This window comes from Trichomonas vaginalis, chromosome III (genome assembly GCF_026262505.1).
Source record: "Trichomonas vaginalis G3 chromosome III, whole genome shotgun sequence".
In the NCBI taxonomy this organism is placed as follows: domain Eukaryota; phylum Parabasalia; order Trichomonadida; family Trichomonadidae; genus Trichomonas; species Trichomonas vaginalis.
In genome coordinates this window covers 7475001-7490777 of record NC_067205.1, presented here as the reverse complement: position 1 = coordinate 7490777, position 15777 = coordinate 7475001, and the positions used below count along the sequence as shown (strand labels likewise).

The 15777-nt window shown below is 34.7% G+C and overlaps 9 protein-coding genes and 2 pseudogenes across 11 annotated transcripts, besides 1 other annotated feature; 6 read left to right on the top strand and 5 right to left on the bottom strand.

Moving 5' to 3' along the window:
- Nucleotides 1–14196: part of a mobile genetic element that runs on past the window's edge.
- On the top strand, nucleotides 533–990 carry TVAGG3_0659050 (annotated as a pseudogene). The gene has a single exon. A coding segment is annotated over exon 1 (458 nt).
- TVAGG3_0659040 (uncharacterized protein) lies at nucleotides 1415–1999 on the top strand (the record flags this gene model as incomplete). Its single annotated transcript, XM_051241955.1, has 1 exon — nucleotides 1415–1999. The coding sequence occupies one exon, from the start codon at nucleotides 1415–1417 to the stop codon at nucleotides 1997–1999; it is 585 nt and encodes a 194-aa protein (XP_051088542.1).
- TVAGG3_0659030 (organellar and viral DNA polymerase type B) lies at nucleotides 3370–4284 on the top strand (the record flags this gene model as incomplete). Its single annotated transcript, XM_051241954.1, has 1 exon — nucleotides 3370–4284. The coding sequence occupies one exon, from the start codon at nucleotides 3370–3372 to the stop codon at nucleotides 4282–4284; it is 915 nt and encodes a 304-aa protein (XP_051088541.1).
- TVAGG3_0659020 (KilA, N-terminal/APSES-type HTH, DNA-binding family) lies at nucleotides 4893–5177 on the top strand (the record flags this gene model as incomplete). Its single annotated transcript, XM_051241953.1, has 1 exon — nucleotides 4893–5177. One exon carries the CDS (start codon nucleotides 4893–4895, stop codon nucleotides 5175–5177), a length of 285 nt encoding a protein of 94 aa, XP_051088540.1.
- On the top strand, nucleotides 5386–6087 carry TVAGG3_0659010 (KilA, N-terminal/APSES-type HTH, DNA-binding family; the record flags this gene model as incomplete). Its single annotated transcript, XM_051241952.1, has 1 exon — nucleotides 5386–6087. The coding sequence occupies one exon, from the start codon at nucleotides 5386–5388 to the stop codon at nucleotides 6085–6087; it is 702 nt and encodes a 233-aa protein (XP_051088539.1).
- TVAGG3_0659000 (protein of unknown function, DUF4106 family) lies at nucleotides 6707–7684 on the bottom strand (the record flags this gene model as incomplete). Its single annotated transcript, XM_051241951.1, has 1 exon — nucleotides 6707–7684. The coding sequence occupies one exon, from the start codon at nucleotides 7682–7684 to the stop codon at nucleotides 6707–6709; it is 978 nt and encodes a 325-aa protein (XP_051088538.1).
- On the bottom strand, nucleotides 9028–9768 carry TVAGG3_0658990 (uncharacterized protein; the record flags this gene model as incomplete). The annotated part of the gene is made up of 1 exon (XM_051241950.1): nucleotides 9028–9768. A coding segment is annotated over one exon (741 nt), but the record flags the coding sequence as incomplete, so codon positions are not given.
- On the bottom strand, nucleotides 9798–10199 carry TVAGG3_0658980 (uncharacterized protein; the record flags this gene model as incomplete). Its single annotated transcript, XM_051241949.1, has 1 exon — nucleotides 9798–10199. One exon carries the CDS (start codon nucleotides 10197–10199, stop codon nucleotides 9798–9800), a length of 402 nt encoding a protein of 133 aa, XP_051088536.1.
- On the bottom strand, nucleotides 10608–11145 carry TVAGG3_0658970 (annotated as a pseudogene). The gene has a single exon. A coding segment is annotated over exon 1 (538 nt).
- Nucleotides 11209–11628, top strand: TVAGG3_0658960 (uncharacterized protein; the record flags this gene model as incomplete). The annotated part of the gene is made up of 1 exon (XM_051241948.1): nucleotides 11209–11628. One exon carries the CDS (start codon nucleotides 11209–11211, stop codon nucleotides 11626–11628), a length of 420 nt encoding a protein of 139 aa, XP_051088535.1.
- Nucleotides 14197–15026: 830 nt separating the features above from the next.
- TVAGG3_0658940 (protein of unknown function, DUF4106 family) lies at nucleotides 15027–15272 on the bottom strand (the record flags this gene model as incomplete). The annotated part of the gene is made up of 1 exon (XM_051241947.1): nucleotides 15027–15272. One exon carries the CDS (start codon nucleotides 15270–15272, stop codon nucleotides 15027–15029), a length of 246 nt encoding a protein of 81 aa, XP_051088534.1.
- Between the last annotated feature and the right edge of the window lie 505 nt (nucleotides 15273–15777).

Below are 15777 nucleotides of genomic sequence, written 5' to 3'. Positions count from 1 at the left end.
TTGTACCAAAAGACGAAACAAACTTTTCATTGTTAGCAAGACCAAAAGTTGTTCCAGACAAAGTTCTAGTACAAAAGAAGTACACAGTTCCACAAGGAGTTGGTTTGTTCGGATACCAACCTGAACCAGAAGAACTTCCAATGAGGTTGCAAGAACTTCAAGATGCTATAAACAAACTTCCATTGAGACATCCAATTGACGTCAAATTGTATTGGAGAGCATCTGAGTTAGGTCAGAAGGTTTTATATGAAACAGGTTGCTTCGACGATGTTTATGAGATAAAGGAGAAGTTTCTCAGAAGATAGAGACTCACTTGAATTTCCACAAACTGGACCAATTGGTTGCGACAAGTTCGACTCAGATGAAAAGATATACTATGTCGACCTTAACGCTGCAATACATGAGGTTTGTCCAATATATTCCGACTGGAATTCCAAACGAAGATGGTGAGTTCCCGGGAAGGAACTATACAGTTGGAAAAGTCATACAACAACTGTATGATATTAGGAAAGCTTCAAACCCCAAACTTGCAATGACACTCAAATTGCTTATGAATTCGACATGGGGATATTCCATTAAGAAACCTCAAGAGATGAAGAGTAAACATTATGAGAAGGTCGACAACTTTGTTGAAAGGTTTTCTCCTTTTGTTTTGAAGTACGAATTCACTCAAGGTCAAAGTGGCTTAGTAACCACATTAAAACCTATTGTCGAACATTGGTCTTACCCTCAGTTCGCAAAAGCAGTCCTTGACAACTACAACAAATTCTTCTCCGAAGTCAAATCCAAAGTGAAGGTTTACTATGAGAACATTGACGCACTCATGACGAACGAAGAAGGCTATAACAAACTCATTGAAATGGAATGGTCGGTGAAAAGATGGGCTGTTTTAAGCTAGATAAGGTATTTTCCGAAGTTCATGTAATATCGAAAAGGAAATATTGGGGCATACTTGAAGACGGCACAGAAATAAAACATTGCATGAAATAAAAAATTTATTTTAAAAAAAGTGACATTTTTTTATTTTATTTGAAATGTACGCTGAGTTTGTTGGAGAAGACCGTTGGGAAACTTGTTTGTTAGATGAGAAATATGAAATGGCATACCATTTTAAAACAATATATTTTTACATATATTAAATGCTTCAGGTTGAAAAACAAAGAACAAAAGTAGCAGATACAAAACCGTTAGACTATATCTTTACAAATGCTGGTAGGACTATTTCAGATGAAGAAATTTCATCCCGAGCATACAGGTTTGACTATCCAATTCGTTGGCTTCAAAGTCCTTCAGATGCAAAGGCAATAGGATTTAGAAGAGTTTTGTTTTCAAATAGAACTAACGCATTTATGTTCGCAGTATATTTTCATGGGCAGTATAAGGTTCTGATGGTCTAATAGACAAATTTGACGAAATGAGAATCTTTACAGTTCGTTCAGACGAAAGTCTTGAGAAAACTCTAAATGACTTTCAAACTCAAATGAACAAATATTATTGGGAATTTCAAGAAAAATACGACTCTTTACTAAATGGAACATACTATCTGAAACTAGAATATGACAAGATGAACTCCACCGTTTCATTTCAAAAGATTGAAATTAACCCTCCAAGAGATACAGAGTTTTTATTTTGGAAAGTAGACAAACGTTCTTGGGCACAATTTCTTCGGTTACTAAACCAGAACGAACCATTACCACCAGATGGTCCATTTAAATTTATACTTCCACCAGCAGATTTGATGGTTTATAGAAACGTGTTTGACCCTCAAAATGTTATGTGTCATGCAAGTTTCAGTTCAAGCAACAATAGTTTTCTATGTATTGGTAAGGACTTTTATGACTTTGCTTCTAAATTCTACGAACCACCTAGTAACAGTTTCTCTGACTTTCAAGTTTGGTTCACAACAAATGGTGTGCAACATATTATTCCATTGTACTATGACTTTTATCTCGAATTGTCTTTCATATATAACTACGGAAAAGTGCTGAAAAAGTATTGAATGTGGCTCGATGTTGTCCATTGTTCTGTTTCAGAACTAGTCTTGTACTTTTTCAGAACAATACTTGTACTGTTTCAGAACTAGTCTTGTACTTTTTCAGAACAATACTTGTACTGTTTCAGAACAATACTTGTACTTTTTCAGAACAAGACTTGAACTTTTTCAGAACAAATTTCCCGTAAAAGCTCTCAATTTGTGAGAAACATTTTCTGTTTCAGAACAATACTTGTACTTTTTCAGAACAATACTTGTACTTTTTCAGAACAATACTTGTACTGTTTCAGAACAATACTTGTACTGTTTCAGAACAATATTTGCACTGTTTCAGAACAATACTTGCACTGCTTCAGAACAATACTTGCACTGCTTCAAGACAATATTTGTATTCTTTCAACCAAAACTCATGAATTCGGCAAAAATAAAGTTTAGGGTAGATGGTTAGATCTACCCTCATTTCTACCCTCATTTCTACCCTCATGAATTTTCATGAATTTCCTTAAGATAGAAAAAAATAAAGTTTAGGGTAGATGGTTAGATCTACCCTCATTTTTACCCTCATTTCTACCCTCATGAATTTTCATGAATTTCCTTAAGATAGAAAAAAATAAAGTTTAGGGTAGATGGTTAGATCTACCCTCATTTCTACCCTCATTTCTACCCTCATGAATTTTCATGAATTTCCTTAAGATAGAAAAAAATAAAGTTTATGTTAGCATGTTAGATCTAACACGTTTTCTAACCACTTTTCTAACATCGTAGAAAACTCATGAAAACAATTTATTTTTGACATAAAGACGCAAAGCGGTGGGACATAGCCCATGACCAAAAATAAAGTTTAGGTGAAGAGGTGAGATTTCACCTCTTTTTTCACCTAATTTTTCACCCGTTGAATTTTGTATAAAAAGCAACAGTCTGAATTCAGACTGTTGCTATATTCTTCACAAAATGCTTGTTTTGAGGTCGAGCCACTTTTGGCTCCACCGTATTCTTTCAACCAAAACTCATGAATTCGGCAAAAATAATGTTTAGGTGAAGAGGTGAGATTTCACCTCTTTTTTCACCTAATTTTTCACCCGTTGAATTTTCATGATTTTTATACAGAATTCGGCAAAAATAATGTTTAGGGTAGATGGTTAGATCTAACCTCATTTCTACCCTCATTTCTACCCTCATGAATTTTCATGAATTTTGTGCTGAATTCAGCAAAAATAATGTTTAGGGTAGATGGTTAGATCTACCCCGTTTTCTACCCTTTTTTCTACCATCGTAGAAAACTCATGAAAACAATTTATTTTTGACACTTTCACAAAAAACATAAAAAATAAAGTTAGTTTTTTTAAAAAAATATTTTTTATTTTTATTGTAAGAACATGTTAGCAACAACTTCACCAAACTCTTTAGTTATGAACCCAACTTCAATGTTAGTAGAGATGAAAAGCTTCATTCCTTCTTCATATACTTTTGAGACAGAAATCCAGAAGATAAAGCAAGAACTTCTCCAAGGAGATTTAGATTGCACTGCAAAAGATGAAACAAATGAACAGTATCTTTATGAAATGCAGGACCTGGTGGAACATCTACCTAAACTTCCTGAAATACAACAACAAAAGCTTACAATTCCAGAATTTGAAGAAATTGAAGTCAGACCAACTGACTCAGTAGAAATAAAGAAGTTCATACGTAAGGTTAACTATGAGTTTCTTGGATTTCATTGCAACCACAAAGTCATGGACAAAGACTGCGATATGGTATATAAGAATGTTTCTGACATATATAAATCTGAAGAATTTAAGACCTACGACAACTTTGTTTCGTTAGTTGCTGAATGTGTATGGCAGATAAGAGATAAAGATAGAAGAGGTAAAGTATGGAATGGACAAATAAAACCAGCAGCCTTTGAGTTAAAGAAAACCATTGACGCTATAGTTGTACTTGCAGGACAAATTTCAATGTACAATGCTAAAATGAACCCACAATGTTCTAAATGTAAAGCAGCAATGAGGAAATATAACTACTCCGTCAAAGAGATAGAACGTATGCGAAACGACTATGCTGACTTAAAGAAAGAAGCAGAGAAACCAGCAGAAAATAAAATGGACATGTTAGAATTTCTGAACAAAAACTATCCAACTGCTGACGATTTCCTTCTATCTGATGTCAAGAAGAAGTATAAAGAAACTTTCGGCATTGTTAAAACATTCGATGTACTAAAAGAAGAAATAGAAGCTACAAAACTGTTTAGGATTTCAAATATACATCGTACAATTCATGTAAAACGCTTATAAAATAACTGGGGTGAAAAATTAGGTGAGAAAACGGGTGAGATCTCATCTCTTCACCTAAAATATATTTTTATTGAATTCAGCAACAAAATTCTGAGTAAAATGGCATATGGCATGTGTCAAACCGTTGAGTTTTCACAAAATTTAAAAAATAACGTTTACCATGTAAAACGCTTATAAAATAACTGGGGTGAAAAATTAGGTGAGAAAACGGGTGAAATCTCACCTCTTCACCTAAAATATATTTTTGCTGAAAAAAATGACCAAATTTCATTATATAACTGTTATTTTTTACGAAGTGAACTTTTGCACTTCGTAAAAAAAATCCCTGAAATCATATCTTTTATACAAAATAAATAAAATAAAACTAACTTTATTTTTTCTATCTTAAGGAAATTCATGAAAATTCAAGAGGGTAGAAATGAGGGTAGAAATGAGGTTAGATCTAACCATCTACCCTAAAATATATTTTTGCCGAATTCTGTATAAAAATCATGAGTTTCCTCATATGTTTGCTACCCTCGAAAAACCGAGGGTAGAGATTCCGTACGAAAATCGTAAAAATTTGCCAATAAATTTAAGAGGTTGGTATGTACATAGACTATTAGTAAATGCAGTTGCAATGTGGGCTTACTTTACATCGTTCAGATACCAAACATACAGACGATTGGTTCAAAAACCAAAGCACACAAGAACTTTTGAGCGAAGCACAGCGAGACAGACTTTTTTCGGGGTCGCCAAAACTCTATGAAAACAGTGAAGAACAGCGAGTAAGTAAAAAACCCCAGTCGCCTAAAACTCATGAAAATCGTGAAGAACAGCGAGTAAGTAAAAAACCCCAGTCGCCTAAAACTCATGAAAATCGTGAAGAACATACTGCCATGCTGCTCTTCTGAGTTCGTCGGTATTTTGGAAGTGTTGCACCTTCGAGTCTTCTGACATGAAAAAAATGACCAAATTTCATTATATAACTGTTATTTTTTACGAAGTGAACTTTTGCACTTCGTAAAAAAAATCCCTGAAATCATATCTTTTATACAAAATAAATAAAATAAAGTTAGTTTTATTTTTATTTATTTTTTTATTTTGTATGTAAAGACAGATATGTCAACAACAGAGAACACAACAACAGTTATAGTCCATGAAGCTATAAATGAAGAATACGAGTGGGTTCAGTTTAACAAACAGTTACGTCTCATTCGTTCGGTCAAAGACGATATGTACCAAATGCAAAGTATTTTGACAGCATGTTTTGCTCCAGATACTAAGCTTCCTAAAGACTGGTTTAGGAACCAAAGCACACAAGAACTTTTGAGCGAAGCACAGCGAGACATACTTTTTTCTGAAAACAGTGAAGAACAGCGAGTAGGTAAAAAACCCCAGTCGCCAAAACTCTATGAAAATCGTAAAAATTTGCCAAATGGTTTGAGAGGTTGGTATGTACATAGACTTCTTGTAAATGCTGTTGCAATGTGGGCTTCACCTCGTTATGCTTGTTATATTTACAGACTTCTTGACGAAATTCATAGACAAGAACGTGAAGAGATGGAAAACAAGCTTGAAGCAAAAGACAAAAGCATTCAGAAAAGAATACCACGTTCGGTACCAAAAGGTAAGGAAAAGAACTATAAGTATATGATTTATACTGAAGAGATGGAAAATGAAGAAGATAAAGATATGGTTATGTTGCATTTAGTCAGAAGAAACAACAAAAGCTTTTACGACCTTGCTAAGATTTACAAATCTGACAGAAATTGGTTCTATCGCGAAAACTTACCGATTTCAATGACCCAAATGAAGATGTGAAACAAATAGTTCAAGATACGTTACCTCAAACACACTATGATATGAAAGGTTGTACAATTCTTACCTTCAAAGAAGATTTGCCATTGTTAAAGGAAAAAATAACAGAGTATTTTGACAACTTCAAACAAGTAGGGTAAATGCACTCTTTATTTTTACGCTTGACTTCAGATGGCTCAGGTAGCTCTATAAGGTAAATTGCCTTGTCAAATCCTTCTGGCATTCCGAGTCCTTCCTTCCGACAGGAAGAACTCTTCCATCCGACAGGAAAAAAATTTCCTTCCGACAGGAAGAACTCTTCCTTCCGACAGGAAAAAAATTTCCCGACAACTGGAAAAAATTTTCCTTCCGACAGGAAAAATTTTTCCTGTTGTCCGTCCGTAAACCATTCAAATTTTCGAAAATTGAGAACTTTTTGGTCGAACTTCAGAAAAAGTTTTTCCTTCCGACAGAAAAAATTTTTCCTTCCGACAGGAAAAGTTCTTCCATCCGACAGGAAAAATTTTTCCTTCCGACAGGACACAAACGGATGACTGAAGTTCCTCTTCCTGAATGCCTTCCAAAGCCAGAAGAACCGAAAGCTGCAGAACCACAACAGACTAAGACTAAACACTTACATTTTTCAAGCTTGACTTTTTACAATTTGAACTTTGTTTGCGTAGATATGAATTCTGAAAGAAGTATGAGGGTCTTGTATGACTTTGTACTTCTCCCATAGTTCATGTCTGTCAAACTTACCTGCCATGGACTCTTTCATAAGTTCCATGAAATCGTCTTCGGACAATCCGGGGAAAAGTATAATGTCAGTAAGTATTCTTTTAACATCCTTACTTAAACTCTTGGCTGTCTGTACACAAATGACAACTGAAATGTTAAAGTGTCTGAGCTTCTTAAGAATTCGACACATGTCTTGTTCTCTATTCTTTAACAAAGGATGAGAGGCGAAATCATCTAAGATAAGAAGACATCTGTGAGGGTAAGTCTTCCAATCGTAAGATTGCAATTTCTTCGAAATGTATTCTATCTCTTTCTGTTTGTTTCTGAAGTGTTTCTTCTCTAATATTCTCTGCATTTCCTCATTTGGGTCTTTAAACTTCGAATTGACATACTCATTTATAGCATTATACTTCAAAACTCTTCTTTGGTACTTCTTTATCCAATCTAACAACTCAGTATCCTTTATACATACTAACTTAGACTTCTTTATAATATCTTTGAACGAATTTACGGTTTGGTCAAATTGACCAGAAGTACTACAAATGACTACTAACTCATAGAATGGGTTCTTCTCATCTAGTTCTTGTTGTTGTGCAGCCATTTTAAGATAAGTGAAAGTCTTACCCGACCCAGGTGGTGCAATTAGACCTGTTATACCATTCTGAGCAAATAAGAACTTGTCATGTATGGGTTTTATCTGAGCATTTTCTAACTTCCTCTTGTTCTTATTTAAAACATTCTCAAATTTTTTGTCAATGTCAGCAAACTTTTTTTCTAACATATTTTTAGAAAAATTAAAAATTTTATCTTTTAGAAAATGTCTAGCGATTTCGCTATCTATATTCGAGACAAGCTTTTCGACAGCAAAACATCTGTCGACCATAAAATCTTACATAGTGTAAACAAGAAAGGGGAATTTGTTCTAAAGTTCTGTTTCTGGGAATATGACAAGAACCATAAAACATTAAGCAGAGCAGTCTTAAAATTTGTCAATGACAGACTTGTTGACAGAGATGACGCCTCTTGGAGAGATGAAGTCCAACAAAACTTCTTAGAATGCAAAGAAGACACATGCGCTGTTCTTGAAGATGAAATAGAAAACAGAATAGAAGAGCTATTAAAGGACAAAGAACTTTTACAAAAATATGGTTCTGAGAAGTTTGACATAACTCCACCAGAGAAGAAGAAGAGAGAAAAGAAAGAAAAAAAGTAGAAGAAGAGAAGAAAGAACCAGAGCCAGAGAAAAAGAAATTTGACATGTAAAAATAAAATTTTATTTTTAGAACATTTCTGGGTCAATGTCAATGTTCTCTTCCTCTTTAGGAGCAAACACCGGCTTAGACTCTAAAATCTTTTTACCCAATTTACCTTGAACTTCTACAACTTTAGACTCATAATATTCATAGTCGTCTGTCTTCTTTGGTTCATAAGGTATAACAAGTTTGTATGCTTTGCCTTCTTTAAGGTTTGAAAACCTTCTGTCAAAACTTTCTTTGACTGTTAACAAACCTTCTATGTCTAAGTCTTCAAATTTCGCACCATTTTAGTCACAATAGCAAACTTAACTGGTTCGATGTTCCAAACTTTGTCAAATGTAGACTTTTCAAAATGGTAGAAGTAAACATTCAAATATGTGAATGGGTCTAGTTCTTCTTTAAGTCCTGACATGTACTTGTTTACTGAGATGAATTTTGTCATCTTTTCTATCGGATAAAAAAATATTTTTTTTTAAAATTTACTCAGAAAAATTTTTCTTTGTATATACACCATTCTGTACGTCTAAAAGACTTTTGACATTTGCCAAGAATGTTCGTTTAGACGCTGTCATATAACCATATTGACAATATGTTTATACGAATCGTACAATGACCTTTCATCTAAACACTCAAAGTCAGTTTCATCTATGAACAGTTCATATACACTCTTGTTTGCTTCTAACAATGTTTGTCTCTCTTCGGTATGTGGAATTTGTCTTGGATTGAACTTAGAAATATCTAATGTCATGAAATATGAGAACAAGTGGTTGTAAAAGTCAGATGTCAAACTTTCTGACAAAGCGTCAAAATATTCTGTATCTTGCATATGAGAATCTGACGTTCTGACAACTACATATCTTCTGTCAGAACTTTCTAACTTCATCGGAACAGCATTGTTTGAAACCATAATGAAGTTTGCAACATTTTCACAAACTCTTTGGTCTTTATACTTTCTTTCAACAACTCCAACTTTGTCTGTTATAAGACTCTTCAAAGCATCTGAGTTCAAAACTTTTGTTGTATCTATACTTTGAAGTTCGTTACATACTATAAGTTTCATATTCTCTATTGAAGAGTTAAATTTACCGCAGATGTTTTCTAAGTTTGTCATATTAGGGTTCGAATAACCTTCTAACAGTTTGCATAAGATATCTGTAAAGAATGTGTTCTTACCTGTTCCTTGTTTTCCAATTATAATGAGAGCAGTTTCATTTTTAGCACTTGGATGTTGTAAGATGTTTGCAAACCAACATAAGATATACTCATAGACTCTTTCGTTTCCATTGCATATAATTTCTTTGACATGGTCTAACCAAGCTTCTATAACATTTTCTTTCCATTCTACTTGTTCGTATTTATATCCAGTGAAGATAGAATAGAAGTTTGGAGATGGTGTATAGAACTTTATACCACGAACTGAAAAATCTTCAAGTTTTGACAATAAGATATCCCAAGCATCTAACATCTTCATGCCAACTTGGACGACTTTTATTTTCTTAAGTTTCTGTCTACATTCTTGTTCAGACACTATTGTTGCTCTTGGTTTGTTAAAGACAACATCCCATTCTTTCATGACATAACATTCTGGGGCAGAGTCGACATAAATGACTAAACGTTTCAAATTCTCGACTGCTTTGTTATAGTCTCTAAATGGACACATATTTCTGAATGCTTGGAAGTCATAAAAATCTGAAACATCTATTCTGTACATTTTTATAAAAATAAAAAAATAATATTTTTTTATTCTTGACTTTGTTGTTGCATTTGTTCCATTTGTTGCATTTGTTGTTCTTGAGCTATTTGTTGTTGAAGTTGTTCTTGTAATACAATACTTTCACCAGTTGCATCTTCCAATTCGAAACTTTCTGCCGTCATTGACAAATACATAGGACATAAAAGTTTTACAGGAACAAAGTTTGCGTCAACTAATGTCAACGTTATACTTGCCAAAGTGTTTGAGTTCACTAAGGTTGAAAATTCTGCATTCGAATGAACAATAGGCAAACCAGCAGAGAAAGTATTGTTTATACGCATAAGTATCTTTTGGTCATAATAGTTTCTGTCGACATTCGAATAACACTTTGAACCTAAGTTTGAAACAATATATAAAATAGGTGTACTTAAAGTCAATGGAATAGACATTCCTTGTATGACACCTTTTCCTGTTATAGGAAACTGTTGGTAGTAAAAACCAGAAATAAGTTTTGTATTATAGCTCATATCGTTTATAGTAAACTCAGTCGGACATCCAAACATAATGAAACCTGCTCTAGTTGCAGCACATGTTACACCCGTACTTAAAGTATTAAATAAGTCAACAAAACCTGTTGGTGGTATATCTGAGTAAGTATCTTCAAAGGAGTATTTTTTACCATTCACAACATAAAGTCTTCTGGTGTCAAAAGAGCAAAACAGGCTTTAGTCGTCATTGTGTTTAAGGTTAGTTTACAATATCGTCCTTGAGGACTTTGTAAGTTTGTTGTTATAGAATTATATGACTCAGGGTTTTTAGTCGTAATAGTATAAACCATTATGTCTTCTGCCATTTACTTAGCAAATAAATTTTAATGAAATGTTGTGGTCGTCAAATATTTTTAATAACGTCTGGGAAACTATATTTTAAGTTCAACGTTTCACCTCCTTTCATAACGTATATCTTGTCAATGACATTATATGAAACACCACAGCAACTAATGTCGGGTTCTATTTCTTTGATGTTTATATCGTCTGCCTCTGTCAAAAGTTTCAATAGTTCTTTCAAAACTTCATGAGGTGCAATGACATATGAGTTCACTTTTACAGGGTTGTGTTCGACCAAGTTTAACATTATACCTAAAGCTTGACAAATCTTCTCCTGAGTTTTAAGTTTGTCTTTCAGTTGTTGGTAGTCGTTTCGAATATCTGCAACAGAACTTAAGTCTCTGTTAACTTCAGGATATGTTGGTTGTTCTTTTACAGGAACTATTGTTATACCATCTTCGTCTTCGTATGGTTTCCCCATTTCAACATCTCTGTCTTTGACATTGACAATAACACTTTGACTGTTTGTTTGAGTTGGTGAATTTAACTTCACATCTGCCACCGCCATTAAACCTTTTGAAACACTTACGCTTCTATTTTTCGGAAATGACATTTTACTTAGAATAAAAAGATGGACGTATTCGGATATCTCTTTGAATTGAAGCAAAACAAAGTTTATACTCACAAACAATACAAATACATTGACAGAATAGTTCTTTACACAAACAATGGAAAATGTTATAGAATAGCAGTCTTTGCTGAACCTAAATATTTTCATAAAGCAAAGAAAGTTGGTATAACTGAAATGGTGAAAGTTCTTGAAGCAGACAAAAATATAACTTCAAAACTGACCGATATTACTAAAGGAAAGTTTATAATACAATATTATGTCAAAACAGGTGTCATAACTATTTACGATGGTGAGAAGTCAGTTCAAGAACAACTTACTGACCTGCTGCCAAAATCTGCTCGATGGAAGCTGTCGTTATGCCAATCTGAGGAGCCCCAGCAGGTTTCATCGAACGAATCTTCAAAAGAGCATCTTCCGTGAAAAGTGCTATTGGTTTGGTAAACTTCTTTGCTCTCAATTCATCTGGACCGTCTCTGTCACCAGTATATTGTATTTGAACTGTACCAATAGTTGAAATACCACCCATAAAGTCTTCTGAGTCAGCAAATGGAATGCCAAGCCAAAAGTTTGAACGGTCTCCGTTTGTATATTGAATTTTTTGACCTCCTGTATGAGTCCATACTTTCACATATGGCATAATAGAATTTTGCATTTCAGGGTTAATGGTTGTTGTGAAGTTGTTGTTAAAGTTCATAGCATCTAATGTCAAGTTGTATGACCTCATATCTTCAACTGTAGAATATTCTTCTCTTGGATAATATTTGTCATCTATGTTTATATGATATTTAATACCAGGGTTGTAGAAACAAGAATAGTCATTTATAGTTCGTCTGAACAGTACAACATAGTATCTGCATGTTTCATTGCAGTTGTTAAGGCAATATCTGTTCTTGCACCTGGGTCAGCACTTTGGTTTCCAACTTCACCTGCAAAGTCTTTTGACAGATATTTGGTGTATAGGGAACATAAAGTGGAACTGCAATATATTTGGCAGCTAAAGCATTTGAAATATCTGGGTCCAACATATAGACTGCAAGTCTGCTTTCTATTCTCTTGCATTCAAACTTTTTCGCATGTGAACTTAACCGGGTCCCAAGCAGTTCCAGCAGCATTGAAATAATAGTTTACTTCATTGTTGAAGTTTGAGAAACCAAAGTCTAAGTCAACTTTGTCTTTGCAAAATTCGGCGAATGACGTTTGATTTGTTCCCTTTAGTCTGTAAGAGTGAATGGGTCTTGTGTTGGTGCAATGACTAAGTTATTTTTGCTTGGAGTAAGTTCGATAGAAATTTTTCCTGCCCAGTTTGGCAAGTATCTTAAAAACCTGAAGATGAGGAAAGATGACAAAGGAACTTAAGTTTCAGTTTTACTTTAGTGGCAGCAGTTCCATCTGAACCAGAAAGGTTAACATAAACTCCTGGAACGTTAGGGTCAAGTCTTCTTATTTTTTCAATATTTGCATACTGGTCTGTTTGTTCTCTAGCTTGTGGTTGTACTGAGTTTCTCAAAGCGAACCATTCATAGTTTGCCCATGTTACTGTTTGAACTAAGTCAGAGTTAGAAATATATCTTATATCCATGAAAACTTCTGGAGCATATTGGTATCCGACATAGAAAATTCCATTGCAACCTTTCTTGTCAGACAACTTGGCAGAAGGTTTTATTTCAATGTCTTGTTCCACGTATAAGAAAGAGTTGTCAATAGAAATAATATGAAACCTGTCGCAAGCAATATCTACTGTTGTTGAAGAACCTTCTCCAAACTCACCTACGTTTCCATAAGAAACAGCAGTTGTATATTCGTAAGTTCAGGACTATTTCTGACCTTCTAATGACATTGTCGCATTCGTTATACCATTCGGAAACATTTCCGTTCATGGCATCCAAAACTGTTGGCGTTATATTCTGAGCGGCGTACATTTCATATGGGTAAAAATATAGAATAGTTGGATTTATGTGTCATAATAGAACCCACTCGTACCAAGCTTTACTTTCTTCCTGACTGAGTTTTTTAACTCTTTTTTTCCTTCATTGCCCTACTTTCACTAGATGAAGTTACTTCTTCACTACTTTCACTTTGTTCTACTCTTCTTCTTTGGTGTCGCTTTTGGTAACTTGCCCTCTGCTTCAAGTTGTTGCATCTTTGCCTCATGTTCACCTAGTATGTTGTAAATTTCCCATGTCCTTTTTGCCTTTGGGCTCTGGTCGCCCATCTCAGGTAACCTATATCCTAGAAAGATTTTGTCATAGTTTGTATTTGAGTCTTCGCGTATTGTTTGCATGACTCTTTCCTGAGTTTCCGGTTCAAGCTCTTCAAACAGAGCTTGTCCATATGGAATAAGCTCGTTTCCAAATATATGTTTTTGTAGCCATTCTGGTTTTCTTTCCATGTTACCAATAATATCCTTTGTGAATGGGAAAGCTTCTACCCAATGTTTCAGTCTTGCGTCATTTATTTCTGTAGTTGGTTTTATTTTGTCAAGGAACATGTTTTTCAATACTAACATTTCATTTGGTACTGTCCATTTGAGTTTTCTTAAATATTCATCCCTTCTCGGTTCATTGTCTGCAAAGTAAGTTTTTATGACATTTTGTAAACTTTCGTTTGCAAGTCATGTACAATAGGTTCTCTTCCTTCTCTCTCCCTAACTTTCTTTCTAAACTCTTCACCAAATATACCATCTTTATGGTTCTGTGTAGTTCTTTGAGATAAATGTTTAGAACGTCAGGTGTTATATTTCCATCAGCCATGTTCATTTCATACTGGTCCAAAATATCTGCATCTTTCATATCTTTCAATGGCATTAAAGCCGCGCTGAAAATACCAGCTTATCTGGTTCACCATTCATTCCATTGCGTCTACAACTTCTTGGAATTGTGGTTGTAAGTTTATGAACCACCTATCCGGATTAGCTTTATGACCCCATCTCATTGTAGTTCCATAGTCTGCAGAAACAAAAGTAGGTTTGTTTCCATATTGGTTAGGTTCTGAATGAACTTTAAACAATGTTTCATTTCTATATGTTTTGTTGAAATTTAACCTTTTATTTTCACCGAGTTCAGCCAAAGATTGAACGTTATATGGTCGTAAGTAAAAAGGATTGTTGTATTTGCGTACATTTTCTTTCAGTACTTCCATTCTATGCTGAATATTTTCATCTGATGTTGGAGTCTTTTGTATGTCGGCAAACATTTTTCGATATTCTTCTACTATGTCAGCTGAATTTTTCTTAGACTCTTGGAAAGATTCCATATTCACCTCATACTCTTGTTGAGGGTCAAGATTTTTCGGCTGTTCCAAATCTTCATCTAGTTCTGTGAAGTTAGTTTCCAAAGGAGGGACTTGTTCGTTTCCTTCAGGCTCTTCTAGCTTTTGTTGCTGAACTATTTCATCCATGTCTGGTTGTATCTGAACTTCTTCCTGTGGAGTTTCTTGTACCTCATCTGCTGGCATATCATATATTCCGAGACCGTTTTCAACAAGTTCCCTATCTAAGTCATCCGGACTCATAAACCTTTCTTCTTTCGTTCCGTCTCTATTTTTTACGCGTTTCATGAAGAGAGTTGAATTATCATTTAGCTCTGACACCAAATATTTCGGAGTAAATTCATCCATGTCATTTGGATGATATGCTATTAAATCATATCCCTTAGCGAGCTTGTATTTTCCAGGTTTGAAATTATATCCCATTTGGTGCTGAGCCATAAAGCTAAATAGGTTCGGGTCAGTATTTCCTTCCTTGAACTTTCTAATAGCTTCTTTATATCTGTCACTAAAGTCAAGAGTATCTGGGTAACCATAATCTTCCTTAAGCATTTTTAAGAATTCTTGGTTTCCTTGTTCTCTACTTCTTTTATGTCCTTGCTCTGTTTGTGGTTGTTGTTGTGCAGGGTTTTGAACTGTTGGTTGCTGTGCTGGTTGTGGAGGTGGTTGTTGTGCTGGTTGTTGTTGTTGTGCTGGATTTTGAACTGTTGGTTGTTGTGTTGGTTGTTGTTGTTGTTGTGCTGGATTTTGAACTGTTGGTTGTTGTGTTGGTTTTGGTGCATGCCTGTGTCTGTGTCCATGTGACGATGTAAATGTTTTAGGTAGTCCTGGTGCAGGTGCTTCTCTTGGAGGGTTTGGTGGTATATAAGTTCCACCAGCTGGCACATATATTCCATCTGCAGCATAATGTCCTACCTGACTTTTCGTTTTTAAGAAAGCATTTACTAGGTCTGTTTTGGTCTGTTGTAACTCTTTTTCTTGACTTTTCACAACAGTTGCTCTAACGGCGTCATAGGCACTTTGAACTGCCTGTCTCGTTGCTGTATCTGTTATTTTCGTCATATTTTGTGCTACTTCTCTTAACTCTTTGTCGAAACCTTCAGACTTCAGTTTCTTTCCAGATGAGAAGTCGTTCACTAGTTTCACCTTACTATGAAGAGCTTCGAAGGCGTTCTTAAAGTCAGCATTTGTTAAAGCTTCATTTGAACTGTCTTCATCCGCTTGTATTTTTGTCCTTATTGACCCTATAAGCTGGGCTGCTTTAGCGTTGGCTTGGGCATCTAACCAGTCATTATTAGCTTTTAT